General features: G+C 46.0%; 1 protein-coding gene across 3 annotated transcripts in view; it reads right to left on the reverse strand.

Annotated features, from left to right (window-relative positions):
- Positions 1–16,807, reverse strand: part of CYFIP2 (cytoplasmic FMR1 interacting protein 2) — a 133,328-nt gene that overhangs the window by 90,220 nt on the left and 26,301 nt on the right. For 2 of the 3 annotated variants that reach the window (XM_011966703.1, XM_011966704.1), the window contains exons 4-9: positions 14,292–14,369; positions 12,378–12,479; positions 8,559–8,740; positions 6,306–6,402; positions 4,816–4,944; positions 1,325–1,429 (exon numbers count right to left, since the gene is read on the reverse strand). In XM_011966703.1, the coding sequence (XP_011822093.1) occupies positions 1,325–1,429; positions 4,816–4,944; positions 6,306–6,402; positions 8,559–8,740; positions 12,378–12,479; positions 14,292–14,369 (693 nt within the window). The remainder of the gene's footprint in view (positions 1–1,324; positions 1,430–4,815; positions 4,945–6,305; positions 6,403–8,558; positions 8,741–12,377; positions 12,480–14,291; positions 14,370–16,807) is intronic. The other variant, XM_011966705.1, reaches the window with a different exon arrangement.

Consider the following 16,807-nt stretch of genomic DNA (forward strand, 5'->3'; position numbering starts at 1 on the left):
TATCTCAAGCCATACAAGAGTGCTGTGAAGCCTGTACTATTATCATTCCCATTTCAGAGAAGAAACCGAAGCTTAAACAGCTTAAGTGATTTTTCACAACGTCAGACCAGCTAGAAGTCAAGAAGCCAGGATTATACAACCCAGGGCTCTGAGTCATCTATTGTAACCCAACTGAATCCTCAGGGAACCCTACAGAGCCCATACCCTTGGTATTCACATTTTCCAGACTTGGAACTCAGTTTCAGAGTTAAAAAAGATTTAGCGACTTTCCCAAAGTCATGCAGCTATTAAGTGGCAGAGGCAGACTTAGACCCAGGCCTGCCAAGGGAGGGGTTGTATTCTCTTTCTTCGACCCTCATCTCATTCATGCTGACTTAGGAAAGATTTTGCAAGGGTCTCCCAAAATGAGCCCTATTTTCATTTGGGGCAACTCTAGAGAAAAGTAAAAGTTCCACCCTTGAAAACAAGCAAAGCCAAGGCACAGGATTCCTCTTAGTGACTTATGTTCCTTTTCCTTAACCTTGAAGATTCAGTGGGACTCAGGCCCAACCTAGTGCCCTGCATGTCACACCACTAAAGAATTTTGCTGTGAATATTAATCTAGGCTTTCCCACATCTGACCTCTCAGGCTTGCTCCAAGCCCACAGTGCCCAATGCTAGAATAAATCGAGAACATGGGAAGTTAATTCCAAAGTGTAAGATTCCTCTGCAAAATTCTAAGAGGCTTAGTTTAACTGCAAATTTTTAAAGATCTGGAGCCAAAAGATCAACTCTCAGAGGCACTGAAATAGAGTGAGGAGATGACGGATGTTGCTGAGGCATTCTATCCAGAGGTAAGAGCAAGCGGAGGTGGCCCCTGGTGCCCCAGGTGAGAGCCTGTGACTTTACAAATGTGAACCAATTTAAAATCCAGTCTTAAATCATTCTACTTCTGCGAGCTCTGATTTATACTGGAAATTAGAGCAGGTGCTGTCTTCCGGGATGCACCTCTTTAAGTGACAAGGGACTTCAGGAAAAAAAAAAAAAAGCAGCATTCAAAAAGAAGCACAGGGCCTCCTCCTAGCCAAATCCCAGCTGAATCCTGAAACTTGGAACTATGTGTGGCTTTCATGCAACAGCCTTCTAGGGCATAAATGCCTCCATCGATGGCAGCTGGAGGCCCTGCTGTTCTATTCTCTCCCTCTTCCTACTCTTGGGATCTTTGGAGCTACAGCTCAATTTAAAAAACCTGACAGTTTCCTGGCTCATTTCATCCCTTTCCCCCAAAGACATCTGAGCTCTGGTAACCTCAGCCCTCTGCCCAGCCCCAGCCCCAGTTGCTGACCTTAAAGAATTTATCAATTTTGCTAAGATTAATTCTCTTCTTGGCATCCAGTTTGTAAATGTTACTGACATTTCCATCCATTAGGTAGAGGCCAAAGCCCATCACCTAGAATGAGAAGGGGGCACAGCATAGAAACTAATCACATCCGCTGGAAAAGTTTAAAAACAAAAACGTAAGTCTGTATATGTCCTACACACACACACACACACACACACACACACCCGGTAGAGACGCACATTATATTATAAACACCTATGCATCTTCAAATAAAGGCAGGAAATAGAAGTCTAATTTCAACCAGAAATTTAGTGTATTACTATGGCAGCTACTTCTTCAGCCCTTACTATGGGCCTGAGTCTGTGCTCAGAGCATTAATAAGCATCATTTTCTCAAGTCAAGTTCTCTGCAATAACCTTATTCTACAGATGAGGAATCAGAGACACAGGGAGGTTAGACAGCTCGCTAAGGCCACACAGCTAAGCAGCAGAGACAGGAGCTGAACAGAATCTGTTGACAACATTTCCGCATTTAGATCTTTCTGAGAGAAAGGGCTGCTCCTAGCTCCTTGCTGTATCCCAGGGTGTGGCGCAACACAGGCATCTGATGAGTACTTGAACAGGTAGTGAATGTGAAAGTATCCACCTCTTTCTCCACAGAAAGGACAATGTAAAGGTTTCCAAGAGCTGCTGGTGACTTTAATTTTTTAAAAAAATCTTCCTGAATTTGCCCTCTGAGTGGGTTGACATTCTTGATTCCAACCCTTCTAACAGTTTCTTGAGTGCTGGCTTGGCTTGTTTTGCTCCTTTTAAAATGTATGCAGAAGGGGGCCTGAGCAGCTGTGTGACCGTGAGAAAGTCACTTCTCTCTGTGCCTCTATTTCTCATCTGACATGAACAGGATGCAGCAGGGTACTGCTAGGGTTGCTTCCCCTGTGGGTGCATTTACTGTTTTTTTTTTTTTTTTTTGAGATGGTCTCACTCTGTTCCCCCACCACCCCGCCCAAGCTGGAGTGCAGTGATATGATCACGGCTCACTGCAGCCTCAACCTACTGGGCTCAAGCGATTCTCTTACCTCAGCCTCCTGAGAAGCTGTGACTACAGATGCACACCACCGTTGGCTAATTTTTGTATTTGTCTATAAAGATGGTGTTCCACTGTGTTATCTCAAACTCCTGGGCTCAAGTGATCCTTCTACCTTGGCCTCCCAAAGCGCTAGGATTACAGGAGTGAGCCACTCTGTGGGTATATTTTTGTTCTGCAGAATGAACTTCATTCTTTTCTGCATAAGAGCAGACAGTGCCCGATGGTGGCATCTGAGTTCACTAATACAAACTACCCATGTGGCAAAACCATGTGAAGGCCAGATTGAAGAGGGCGGGGAACAGAGAGGGAAGGCGGCAGGGAAGTCCGGGTGTGGAACTCCAGAGAATGTGAAAGCCGCATTAAGACTACTTGCTGGGCTGGCAGGTAGAGACTTAGCTTGTGGAAAGTTACAGCAACTGCCCAGGCAGAGCACCAGCGGTGAGAGGGGTGTGTGAACTGTGACTGGCTTCTCTGGATTTCTGACGGTCGGGAGCAAGCCAGGGTGAACAAGTCTCAAAGCCACCCAGCCCTGCAAACTTAACTGAGGTACTAAGACATGTAAGACAGGAGCACCAACACGGGGCTGGGATTCTCAGAATAGCAGGAGAGACACTGAAGGAGAAAAAAAAGGAAAAACCACCAGAATGTTGAGAAGTGAGGATCTGGGACAGAATCAAAAGGGGCTCTGCAGTGTGTATAAAGAATGGGAGAAGGCTGTTCATGTCAGTGCTACAACTGTGAGGTATCAGTTAGAGATAACCTAAGCTAACAATGGAATAACGGCTAAGGAAGGCTCATGGAAATCACATTATTTCACAGCAGCATAACATCGCCAAATAAATTTAGTCACATGAGATAAAATGGATACATGGTCATGCAGATTGCAAATTTTGAAAATATATAAGCATAGCAAAAAACTTAGAAGGACATACATAAAAGTGCTGAAAGTAGGCCAGGCGCAGTGGGTCATGCACGTAATCCCAGCACTTTTGGAGGCTGAGGCGGGCAGATTGCTTGAGCCCAGGAGTTCAAGACCAGCCTGGCCAACATAGGAAGACCTTGATTCTACAAAAAATTGTTTTAAAAAAATAGCTGAGTGTGGTGGCATGTGCCTATAGTCCCAGCTACTCAGGAAGCTCAGGTGGGAGGATCGCTCGAGCCTGGGAGTTAGAGGCTGCAGTGAACCACGACTGTGCCACTGCACTCCAGCCTGAGAGACAGAATGAGACTCCACCTTGGAAAAGAAAATGCTAAAAGTGTTAATTCTTGGTGAAGAGATTGTGAGAGATTTAAATTTTTTTATGCTTTGCTGTATATTCCAGATTTTTCAAAACAATAAATATGACAATTTTGGAATGAAACATGTAAACTGATGAAACAATTGTGATCACTTTGGCAAAATGTAGCAAAAGCTTGAAGATTTATTTTGTTTTCTAGTATGGAGATTCCTTAAAGAACTAAAAGCAGAATTACCATTTGATCCAGCAATCCTACTACTGGGTGTCTATCCAGAGGAAAAGAAGTTATTGTATGAAAAAGACACTGGCGCACATGTTTATAGCAGCACAATTCACAATTGCAAAAATATAGAACCAACCTAAATGCCCATCAACCAACAAGCAGATAAAGAAAATGTGTTCTATATACACATCAGGAAATACTACTAAGCCATAAAAAGAAACAAAATAATGGCATTCACAGCAACCTGGATGGAGTTGGAGGCTATTACTCTAAGTTAAGTAACGCAGGAACGAAAAAACAGAATGTTGTATGTTCTCATTTATAAGTGGGAGCTAAGCTACGAGGGTGCTCAGGCATAAGAATGATATAATAGACTTTGGAGAATTGGGGGAAAGGCAGGGAGGTGGGTGAGGGACTACACTTTGGGTATAGCGTACACTGCTTGTGTGACAGGTGCACCAAAATCTCAGAAATTACCAGCAAAGAACTTTTCCATGCAACAAAAAAAACCTGGTTCCCCAAAAACTATTGAAATAAATAAAAAAAAAGGTTTATTCTGTTTTTCCCTTTGAGCCAGCAAATCCTCTTCTAGGAAGTTGGCCTTGACAAAAAGATGTGCACAAAAACTGCTACAAGGGTGTTCAATGAAGTTTAGCAAACAAATATCCAACCATAGGGGATATGTTACACGACAATGTTCCAAAACAATGGAATACTTGGCAGTCATTAAACATAACATTGTAGAAATAGCCTTAATGACATCTGGAAAGGTGACTATGGTATATTATACTATAGGAAAGGAACAGGTTACAAACCATTCTGTGCAGTAAGATCTGTATCAATGTTTAAGAAAAAAAGAAACATTGTTTTTTAAAAAGGATTTTTAATAAGAAGAAGGTGAGAGGGTAAGCCCAGGCCCCATGGGTGTGGCCTCAAGGGAGTTTTACCTTTAGGAGCATGTGTTTCTCACTAGGGGTCAGGTACATCTTGTTCTCGTAGTAATCCACGCAGATATTGACAATGTCAGCCAGCAGCTCCTCATAGCCTGGGATCACTTCCAGTTGCTGGTGGAGACACTGAACAGCAGCGCCACCCTCAGGTTAGGCAGTGCATGTATCCTGTGCCCTCACCTGCACCCCTGCAGAAGGCCCACAGCTGGCAGGTGTGGTCCCCACTGATGGCCAGGAATCACAGCTCCAGGGAGGGCAGCCTGCATGCCAGCTGGCACCTGATGCCTGAATCCTCTCCTCGATGTCCCCACAGTACTCCTGCACACCTCCCATGGCAAGGAACTCATCCCCCTATTTAATTCCCCGGCAGTTCTGATGGTTAGAAAGTGCTTTCCTGGCCTGAGCTAAAAAGCAGCTCAGTTTGACAGCAATAGGCTTCTTGTCATTTCAGCTCAGCTTGGAGGACGTGGGTTTATCTAGGATGTCTTCTCAGACAATGGCAGCAAAACCCCACCCGGGGGAGGAGAGCTGGTGGTGGGGAGTGGGGCAGGTGTCTCCCTCCCGGCAGGACACAGCAGTAGAAAAACATCTATTAGAGAAGGGTCTGAGGTCCCCACTCCAGGCCCTTTCTCTCCAAAGGGACCAACCAGGACCCTGCAGGGTATGCAGAGGAGGACACTGCTGGTACTTCCCACAGGCAAGAGAAAGAAAACCTGAGGCCTCAGTGACTGAACAGCTTTCTGCAGTTAACAAAGAGTGGCAAGGGCCCTGTCAACCCAAGGGCCTCTGTGATATGGATTTGAGCGTGAATACCCTTGGAAGATGGAGGATCCCCTCAGTTTTGTCCTGAGTCCTGCAGACATTCTTGCTAGAGCCTGTTTAGGCTGAAGTGACAGAAAGCAAGACAAGTGATGCTTGTCTTGCTTATGTTGGGCAAAATGGGAAAATGGCAGCTGAGGGGAGTGCCCTGGCAAACCAGTGGTAGCAATAACAACTATGTCTTCCTAGGCCCTGAACATCTGTCAGGATCTGCATGCTAAGGGCTTTTCATATACTGGTATCATTTATTTCTCACAACAGTCCTATGAGATGGGTTCTCATAATATTCTCAAAATAACAGACCCATTTTACAGATGAGGAAACTGAGGCTTAGATTGGCCCCAGGTCTTACAGAGTGGGTCAGTGGTGGTCTAGGATTAGAAAACAAGGCTGCCTAACTCCAGACCCCACGTTCTCAACCCTGATGCAGGGTCAGAGCACTGGCTGAGAGGGCTTCACGAGAATGACAACTGGAGAGGGTGAATGGGCCACCTGGGGTTGGGAGGAGAGATTTAAGTCCTCAGCTGCATTTCACTCTCACGGAGGGCAGAGGAGACGGAAGCTGCAGACCGAGCTTGTCTGCTTGGGCTCGTGGTCCACCCAACCTTTACATGCCTGCCTGTAACCCCGAGACACCAGGTCAGGCCTAACAAGGAGTCTGCCCTCACCTGGGTGATCCTGTTGTGGTTGGCCAGGAACATGGAAAGGTTCTGCGACTCCTGGATAGACTGGGGATCCGCCATCTTCCGCAGGAACTGTGCCGCCCTGAAACATAGATAGCGGGCGCTGCAGAGAGGACTGTCCAGGCACAACAGCCTAAACCATGCCTCACGGGCTCCCATGCCCACCTAACCCAGAGTGACACCATCCTGGAAGTTAAAGAGCTCTGAATATCCCAGGCAATGCTAATGTCGAAACAGAGTGTGTTCTGAAGTCATTTGCTTTGGGGCTGTCTACACCCTTGTAATAAGGACCCCTTAAATTAAAAGGCGGGAATGTACTAAAAATCTCTGAAATCTCAGATAGTTTAAGGGGAACTAGCAATCCATCAACCAGCCAGGAGTGGTGAAACAGGGAGTAAAATGGTATCCTTGTACCCTCCTGTGACCTCCAGTGAGGCTGCATGGTAAGTTATGGAGAAGCAGCGCAGGTAGGATGCTAGAATGCACTTGTTGTGTATTCCATTATTTACAGGAAAACTTCAACATTTCCAAAGCAAAGCATTGTATAGAAAACAGAAGTCCATGGAACCTCACAGAATTGCAGGTGATGGGATGACGGGCACAGGGAACACAAGCAGGACTTGATGGGAGAAAGCTGCGGCTGCCTGACTTCCCAGCCTAACCTGGAGATGGTGCCACCTGTGTCATCACGAACTGTGAAAACAGACAAGACACCCCGTCTTGCTCATGACCTAGCTGGGCTGCAGAGAATCTCATTTGCGGCCATGACAGAAGCAGTCTGGCTGCAGCTGGGGAAAATTTGGTAGAATATATTATGCAATAAGCTACCCATAAAAAGCACTTTGGGAGGCCAAGGCAGGCGGATCACAAGGTCAGGAGTTCGAGACCAGCCTGGCCAATATGGTGAAACCTTGTCTCTACTAAAAATACAAAACTTAGCCAGGCACAGTGGCAGGCGCCTGTAGTCCTAGCTACTCCGGAGGCTGAAGCAGGAGAATCGCTTGAACCTGACAGACAGAGGTTGCGATTGCACATTGCACTCCAGACTGGGTGACAGAGTGAGACTCCATCTCAAAAAAACAAAACAAAACAAAACAAAAAAACTTTGTAAAGTTGTCAACTTCTAAGTCAGCCTTGAGACGGGGCCCTGCCTGCTGGACAGCACCAGATGTCACAGCTGACTCAGGAAGGTAAACTTGTGAGAATCAGTCTGTTTTCTCTGGTTACCTTGCAGCCCAAGGAGATGCCTTTATCAAAGGCACAGCAAATCCCTCTCAAGAGACTTCTGGGTGGCTGTATACTGGTTTCTGGAACGACTCCTCCCCCACTTTCAGTTCTTTTTGTTTGTTTGTTTTAATTAAAAAAGAGAGATGGGGTCTCACTATGTTTCCCAGGCTGGTCTCGAACTCCTGGGCTTAAGTGATGGGCCTGCCGTGGCCTCCCAAAGCGCTAGGATTACAGGTGTGAGACACCTCTCCTGACTAATCTTTTTAAGAGCTGGCGGAGACCCTGAACTCCAAAGGCGAGCAACCATCCCATCAGCGTATCCCCACCTCTACACCTCCAGAGACTGACAGGAGGTTTAGCATACGACTCAAGCTGAATCAAAGGCAATCCTCCCTGGGAGGATATTCAGAGTTCCAAATACTAATTTGGAAGAAGCAGCATCCCGTCCTTCCTTAGAAGCTGGGGTTGCTGCACTGGCCTGAGGAAAGCTGCTGGAAGACTCCACGGACCTGAGAATGAAGCCAATGGAGAGGAGGAGGTCGAGCTGAGAGCTGGAGGCACCCAGCTTAACATCATCATCTGAGTGCCTGCGTGCAGGTGTGCCTGGACTTTCTGTGAGCCAATTCATTTCCTTCTTTTACATACACTGTTTGAATTGGCTTTATGATTCTTGCAGAAAATGACTAATGTAACCATTCTGTGATGATCTTACTGGTTCCATATTACATGGGGTAACGTAAAATGCTGCTGCTCCACAGATGGGGGAATGAGGATTTGATTCTATCTTGAGACATAAAACTCTTCAAAGATGAAGTTCTTCCAAGGCCCAGCTCTATGCCCTGTTCCTCAAACCACACTGAATCAGGCCGAGCCCTGCTGTGTTTGGGGGATGGCTAGTTTGGTAGCAAAGAAAGAGCAGGTGAGAGGGGCTCCATCCTCTTCCTCCACTTGGCAGGCAGCCCTGGAGGAGGGGCCCGGCTGGGGAAAGGGAGAAGGGGAGGTTGCCCTGACCTTTTGTAGGCAGAGTGGTCATTCTTGACGCTGCACTTCATGTTCTTTAGCTCATCTAGGACAGCAAACATGTTGATGAACTTGCCCAGGGTCAGGAGGTAGGCCTCAGAGACAAAGTCCTTCCTGCGCTCGGCGTGGCACAGCCGCTTCACTTCGCTGCAGAACCGCTCGATGGCCTTGCGCTGGGGGCAGAGGGGCAGCGAGTAAGGTCCCCTGGGGCGGCTCACTGTGCTCCCTTGTAGGGGCAGGGTGCAGGCTCCTCTAGGGCCCTCCTTAGAGCCAGCCCTCTGGAGAAAGGCAAATCTGCCAGGCAAATTTTCTCAGAGGAGTCCTTAAATCCAAAGCTGATTTCTAGAGGGGAGCCTGGAACCTGCCCCCAAGTGATTCAAATCAACGCATTCATTCAACATACATTGGCTGAGCATTATGTCTTATTCATTTTGGCATTCCCAGCACCTAGGACAGTGTCAGAAACCAGTCAATAAGGTGGTAGAGACCAAGAGTGAGAGAGACACGCAGAGAGAAAAAGAGGTTCATTCATCCAGTAGCTATTTAATGGCCATCTGCTATGTGCCAGGCACCATTCTAGGTCCTGGGGTAGAGCAGGAAACAAAAGAGAAAAGCAGACAAGCAAGGAAATTCTGCCTTCAGGAGCTTACATTCTAGTTTTTTTGTTTGTTTGTTTTTTGAGACTGAGTTTCACTGTTACCCAGGCTGGAGCGCAGTGTCGCGATCTCGGCTCACTGCAACCTCCGCCTCTCGGGCCCAAGTGATTCTCCCGCCTAAGCCTCCCGAGTAGCTGAGATTACAGGCACGCACCACTATGCCCAGCTAATTTTTTGTATTTTCAGTAGAGACTGGGTTTCACCATGTTGGCCAGGCTGGTCTTGAACTCCTGACCTCAAGTGATCTGCCTGCCTCAGCCTCCCAAAGTGCTGGGATTATAGGTGTGAGCCACCATGCCCGGCCTAGGAGTTTACATTCTAGTGAGAGAAGACAGAAAACAATGCATAGATCTGTTAGAACGTGGTATGTGCTATGGAGAAAAACAAAGCAGGAAAGCTTGAGGAGAAGGGCTCAGAGGGGTTCTTCTAAGGAAGATCAGAGACAGAATCCTCAAGAAGTGACTTTCAGGAAAAGCTGAAAGAGGAGGAAAAAGAGGCATACAGGGTAACTTAATGGTCAGTGTGAAGGCCCTGAGGCATGTTCCAGGGATGGGAAGGAAGCCAGGGTGGCTGAACTGGAGTGAGTGCACCAGGAGACAGAGAGATGGGGCCAGGGCACTGGCTCTTGTAGGCCTTTGTGAGGGCTCGGGCTTGGGCACTGCATGAGTTGGGGAGACATGAGAGGTTCTGAGGCCAGATAACATGGCCTGAATTATATTTTAAAAGAGTCCCATTGGCTGCTGTGGGGAGAACAGACTCTAGGGTGCAAAAATAAAAGTGAGAGAATAGTTAAGGGGGTATTTAAAGGCTTAAAGGTGGGGTTACCATCTGACTCAACAATTCCACTCCTAGGTCTCTACTCGAGAGACATGAAAACATATGTCCACACAAAAACTTGTACGTGAATGATCAATGTTTCTTCATCCTAGCCCCAAAGTGGCAATAAACCAAAGTCCATCAACTGATGAATGGAGAAATAAAATATGGTATATCCATACAATGGAATAGTATTCAGTCCTGAAAAGGAATGAAATTCTGACACAGGCTGTAACATGGATGACCCTTAAAAGCATCACACTAACTGAAAAGAGCCAGATGGACACAAAAGACCACATGTATGATTCAGTTTATATGAAATGTCCAGAAGAGGCAAATCCATGGAAGCATAAAGTAGCTTAGTGGTTGCCTCAGGCTGGGATGCGGGCAGAGACAAGGGTATTATGGGGTGACAGCCAAAGGGTGTGGGATTTCTTTCTGGGATAATGAAGATGTTCTAAAATTGATTGTCGGCCAGGTGTGGTGGCTCACGTCTGTAATCCCAGAACTTTGGGAGACCAAGGCGGGTGGATCATTTGAGGCCAGGAGTTTGAGACCAGCCTGGCCAACATGGAGAAACCCCATATCTACTAAAAAAAAACAAAACAAAAAACAAAATTAGCTGAGTGTGGTAGCACATACCCGTGGTCCCAGCTACTCAGGAGGGACGCTGAGGCAGGAGAATCACTTGAAACCAGGAGGCTGAGGTTGCAGTGAGCCGAGCCAGTGTCACTGCACTTCAGCCTGGGCGACAGAGCAAGACTCTGTCTCAAAAATAAATAAATAAATAAAACTGACTGCGATGATGAATGCACAATTCTGTGAATATATTAAAAACTGCTAAATTATCCACTTTAAATGGGCAAATTATATGGAATGTGTTAAGTATATGTCTATAAAACTGGTACCATACATTTTAAAAGGCAGTTGAACAGCAACAACAAAACGAGGCTACTGTAGTAACCCAGAAAGAACAAGAAAGAAAGAGGAGGAAGAAAAGGAAAGCAGGGAAAGAAGGGGGAAGAGAAACGATGGCCCCGCTTGAGCTCCACTCCGCTTCCATAGGCCTGAGAGGCCCAACCAGCCAGTCTGTCCTTTCCTTCAAAGACTAAGTCACACTTTCTCCTTCCAGAGTCTAAGTCCAACTATACTCTGTGAGGATGAAAATGGTCCACACATGCACTGTTCAACACGATAGCTACCATCACACAAGGCCACTCAGCACTTGCAATGTGCCTAGGATTACTGAGGAACTGAATTTTTCATAGTGTCTTGTTTCATTTTTTTCCAACCTACCTCATGCTTTGATTTTAAAATTTTATTTTTACTCATGTTTAGCTTTTAATCTTTATGTTTTTCATGTTGTCTTTTTTTAATTAAGGTAAGTACCCACATGTGGCTAATGGCTATGGCACTAGACAGCATAGTTCTAAATTATTCCAGATCCTCCCTTCTGTAAATACCCCTCATCAGGGGACTCACAGTTTCACACTCAATCAGTTTCTAGATAGTTCTTCTCTCTTGGCCCTGCCTTCCCCAGAAGATTTTGGGCTCCCGAAGGCAGGTCCATGATGCTAACAGCCGCTGCAATTTGGGAAACCTACTCTGACCAGGGTCCCACTTGGCTCTTTACAAACAGACCTCATTTATTCTCACCATAAACCTGTGAAGCAGGTCATTTTCAAGGTGAACAACCCCAAGGTGTCAGAGACGTTAAATAACTCACAAGCACACAGTTCGAGAGTGAAAGGACCAGGGATGTGACTTGGGCTTCTCTGCCTCCAAAGGCCATGCTCCCCGCCCAGGCTGCATACCCACACCCCACCTTCCCATTTCCCTCACACCCAGGCCCTTCATTTTATTTCTTAAACACAGCAAGCTCCTTCCAGCCTCAGCCTCAAGGCTTTTGCCTCTGTGATACCTTCTGCCTGAAACCCTTTCCTCCTGGTCACCACAGGTCAGTCTCTCTCTCTAGAGTCCCAGCTCAAATGCCACCTCCTGAGAGGCTGTCCCTAAAGCAGCACCCACACCACAGGCACACCCAGAACTTTTCAAAATGTTATTTTACTCAGAGAATTTATTATTCCCTGAATATTAATGTGTATTGCTTATTGTCTGTCTCTCCTCCTACACAAAACACACTCACATACTCACTAGGATGAAAATCACGAGGACGGGGAGACTCATCTGTCTTGCTCACTCAGGGGTGTGTAAGGCACAGTCAAAAAACATTTGCTGAGTGAATAAATAACATGGCAAAAAAACTGCAGACCCCAATGATTAGACGACTAGGGGTCTTTTCAGTTCTCCAGATGCAGACCTGCCCCTCCCCACTCACCTGAAAATACATGAACTTCATGAGCTTGGTGACCTCCGGCTCCAGCACCTCCACTGTCTTCTCATAGATCTCTACTCGGTTGGGCTGCTCGTTGCATTTCACCTGTGGGGGACGGTAGGGGCACACACATCCTGGTTTGCCCAGGCAGTCCTGGTTCACACCTGTTGTTTTATTACTGTTTTTTGTTTTGTTTCGTTTTGTTTTTGAGACAGGGTCTTGCTCTGTCATCCAGACTAGAGGGCAGTGTCATGATCATGGCTCACTGAAACCTCAACCTTCCAGGCTCAAGTGATCCTCCCAACTCAGCCTCCCAAGTAGGTGGGACTTCAGGCATGCACCACCACATCCAGCGAATTTTTGTAGTTTGTGTAGGGATGGCGTCTCACTATGTTGTCCAAGCTGGTCTTGAACTCCTGGGCTCAAGCAATCCTCCCACCGCAGCCTCCCAAATTGCTGGGATTACAGGCATGAGCCACCATGTATGGCCCTGTGGTCTTATTAATAGGACTCTTTTTCACTCTCAAATATACCTGATTTTGGATGATAACTGATCTGCTCATCCCAGCGAGAGGAGATTTGGGTAGCCCCTGCTTCACCAGGATGGCAGGGGGCAGAAATGCTCCCCAGACACTGGCTGCAGGAAAGGAACCAGTTCGTCCCAAGAACAAAACCCTCCTTCCTTTTTCTCAGTTCTGTGCCCTGTCCGTGAGCTACTGACATGTTCATGTTGATCTGCAAGCTCTCCCTCCTTCAGTCTTTCCCCTGTCCTCACTCCAGCAGGGTCCAGCTGGATTCTAAGCAGAGAGAAATGTTCTTTCCATTGTTCTGGATACACCTGGGACAAAGCTCCCCTAGACCTACCCACGCCCATTTCCCCTGCTCTGCAGTTTTCACCAGTGTGCACAACAGAAACCCATGGCAGACATCCTCACAACGCGCACACCAAGGCTGCTAATGGATACACGGGATCTGAAGAGTGCGCCAAGGTAAGCACAGGGACATTCTTCACACTATTGCTTAGAAAGTCTTACAATGGCAGCATCATGCTAAATATCCACTAGTTGACGATTAAGTGGATAAAATATGCTACAATCACATAATATCACTGTGAGCTGTTAGAAGGAATGAGACAATTCTATGTAACCAGGAAACAAAGTCACCATAAACAGGTGAAAAAAGTGACAGAATAGTCAGGTCCCATTTTTGTTAAGTGAAACAAGACAGCATGTGTGCTCATATATAAGACAGGCAGAGAAAATCTGAAAGGATGCAAACCAAATCATTAATAGTAGTTATTGCTGGGGCCTAGAATTAGGATGAAGGGGCAGGAATAGTTTCTCTTTACACACCTGTGGCTTGCTGACTTTGTTGCCATAGGACCCGCTAATTACATGCTGATGGCACTGATGGTAATAAAAATATCTGTACGTGTCAACATGAAAAAAGTCAGTAAGTAAGAATTAAGTGGGGAAAAAAGCAAGTGGCAGAACAATAGAAACATGAAACAATACATTTTTGTAAATAATAATTTACAAAATAATATTCATGCCAGGAAAAAGATCCAGAAGAGTATGTCACAGAGTGTACATGGCCATCCTATGGCGGGAGGTGGGTTTGGGTGGTTGGGGTGAGGCAGTGGGAACATCTTGCTTTTTACTTCATACCCTCTGCAGTGGTTCTGGTGTCATGTAGTTACCATATACTGCTTTGGAAATAAAATATATTGAACAAATGTGTTTTCAGTCCCTCGACATGGGTCCCCGTCATCACTTTTATGGGAAGCTCTCTGAATGTCTTCCAAGTTCTTCCTTGGATAAGAGGACCTGCTTGACTCAGCTCTCTGGTTTGGGGATGAAGTTGGGGTTAGTAATGCCCTCTGGAGGGGAAAGAGACACACAGCAAGGACAGTCTCACCTGGGGAATGGCCCGGGAACAGCTGCGCCAGGTGTACAGCATGACCGCATACTCATGTCCTTCCTCCAGCATCTCATTCTGAAATGGTAAAAGAGCCTCAGCAGGGAGGAACCAGATGGGTGCCACCAGGCTTTAGAAGCCCCCAGGTCCTCACTACTTATGGAATGGTCCATGGACCCGCAGCATGGACATCACCTGGGGACCTTACTGGAAATGCAGAATCTCAGGTCCCGCCCTGGGCCTATGCAATAAGAATCTGCATTTCAACAAAATTCCCAGGTGACTCACATACACAATGAGTTTGAGAAGAACTCACCCTCAGGCCACATTTTCCCAAACAGATGGATGGCTACCTTAGAAAGAATGGGGCAGAGCTATGTGCCACCCAGATATAACGTTAGCAAGAAAATAAGCAAGTAGCAAAACAGTATGTACAGCAGATAGGTTAAAAAACAAAACAGAAATAGTTATGAAAGTATATTATCAAAACTGCCTTTGCAAAGATTATGACAGGAGAGAAATATGACATAGTTGACGCCATCTTGCTTCTAACCTCCAAACTGTCCTTGGTCATTCCTGGATGCAGGCTAAGCAACCTTTGGGAGGAATTTTGTTGACAGTTTAACCTTAAAGCAAGGAAGATAACAGCCCTTTCCAAAACTAAACTGCCTTTGTGAAACTAATGAAAGTCCACAAGGTTAGGATTATGAGAGGTGCGTGAATTCTGCTTAAGATGTAGGCATATTTTCCATAATCCCTTACTACTTTGGAGTCACGTGGCCGGAGGTCACAAGATTTGGGACTTCCCCAATTGCTCTTACTAATGCCAACACTATTGTAGAATGTAAGATTGGTCTTTTGAGAAGTTCTTCAGACTGACTCCACCTGGACTTTTGGGACCTGACTGGTCCAATGGCCCCCACCCAGAGGCAGCCTCAGCACATGAAGCCTGTTTTCTACACTCCATGACTGCATCCCCAATCAATCAGCACCCATTTCCTAGCCCCATGCCCACCAAACTATCCTGGAAAAAAGTCTAACCTCCACGCTTTTGAGGAGACTGACTTGCCTAGTAACTCTGTCTCCTTTGTGGGCGGCCTCATATTGATTAAACTCCTTCTTTACTGCAATACCACTGTCTCAGTGAATTGGTTTTGTCTGTGCCATGGACAGGAAAAACCCGTCAGGTGATTACATTATTACGTATTGAAAAAAATTTCAGTGCAACATGCACCAAGCTATGAATAGCAAGTGCTCTGTGGGGCTGGATTGTTTTGCTTCACTTTTTAAAAAGTCCTACAGCACTATAATGCTCACACTTTTGTAAGAGCCCATGTACTATCTCATAAACAGGAAAATGATTAATATCAATTTTTAATAATAAGCAGAGCAGATGGGAAAACCGACAACAGCATGAAAAACTCATGTGAAAAAATACAGTCATGACTCATCTCACTGAGGAAGTGTTACTGTGGAAAGAGACCTAAACTCAAGGTCCAAATATCTGGGCTCAAGGCTGGGCATGGTGGCTCACACGTGTAATCCTAGCGCTTTGAAAGGCTGAGGTGGGTGGATCACCTGAGGTCAGGAGTTCAAGATGAGCCTGGCCAAAATGGCAAAACCCCGTCTCTACTAAAAATACAAAAATTAGCCAGGTGTGGTGGCGGGCGCCTGCAATTTCAGCTACTCGGGAGGCTGAGGCAGGAGAATTGCATGAGCCCAGGAGGCAGAGGCTGCAGTGAGCTTAGATTGCACCACTGCACTCACAGCCTGCGTGACAGAGTGAGACTTCACTTCAGACATACATACATACATACATACATACATAAACATGTGGGCTAAAATACCAGCTTCATCACTTATTAGCCCTTTAGTCTACTGTAAATCACTTATCCTAAAATTCTCCACTTAGTCATCTGTTAAATCACGATAATAATAATCTCATAGAATTTTATGAGAATTAAATGGAACATACACACATACTCTTGGTAATCTATGAAGTGAGTCAGGACAGTAATCTGGCAGTGTTACAACGCGTTAACCACAGATTACCATTCGACCCAGTAACTCCCGGGTATGTGTATATCCAAGAGTACTGAAAACAAATATCCACACAGAAAAATGTGTAGATTCAAGATTTGCAAGTAACACAAATATTCATAGCAGCATTATTCAAAATAGCTCAATAACCTGAGTGTCCATCAATGGATGGATGGATAAGTAAAATGTGGCATATCCATACAATTAATTATTTGGCAATACAAAGTAATGAACTACTGATACACGCTGCCACATAGATGAACTCTGAAAACACTATGCTGGTCAGGCATGGTGGCTCACGCCTGTAATCCCAGCACTTTGGGAGGCCGAGGCAGGCGGATCACCTGAGGTCAGGAGTTCGAGGCCAGCCTGATGAACACGGAGAAACCCCATCTCTACTAAAAATAAAAAATTAGCCAGGCATGGTGGCGCATGCCTGTAATCCCAGCTACTTGGGAGGCTGAGGCAGGAGAATC

The sequence above is a fragment of the Mandrillus leucophaeus genome, unplaced genomic scaffold (genome assembly GCF_000951045.1).
Source record: "Mandrillus leucophaeus isolate KB7577 unplaced genomic scaffold, Mleu.le_1.0 Scaffold77, whole genome shotgun sequence".
NCBI classification, from domain to species: domain Eukaryota; kingdom Metazoa; phylum Chordata; class Mammalia; order Primates; family Cercopithecidae; genus Mandrillus; species Mandrillus leucophaeus.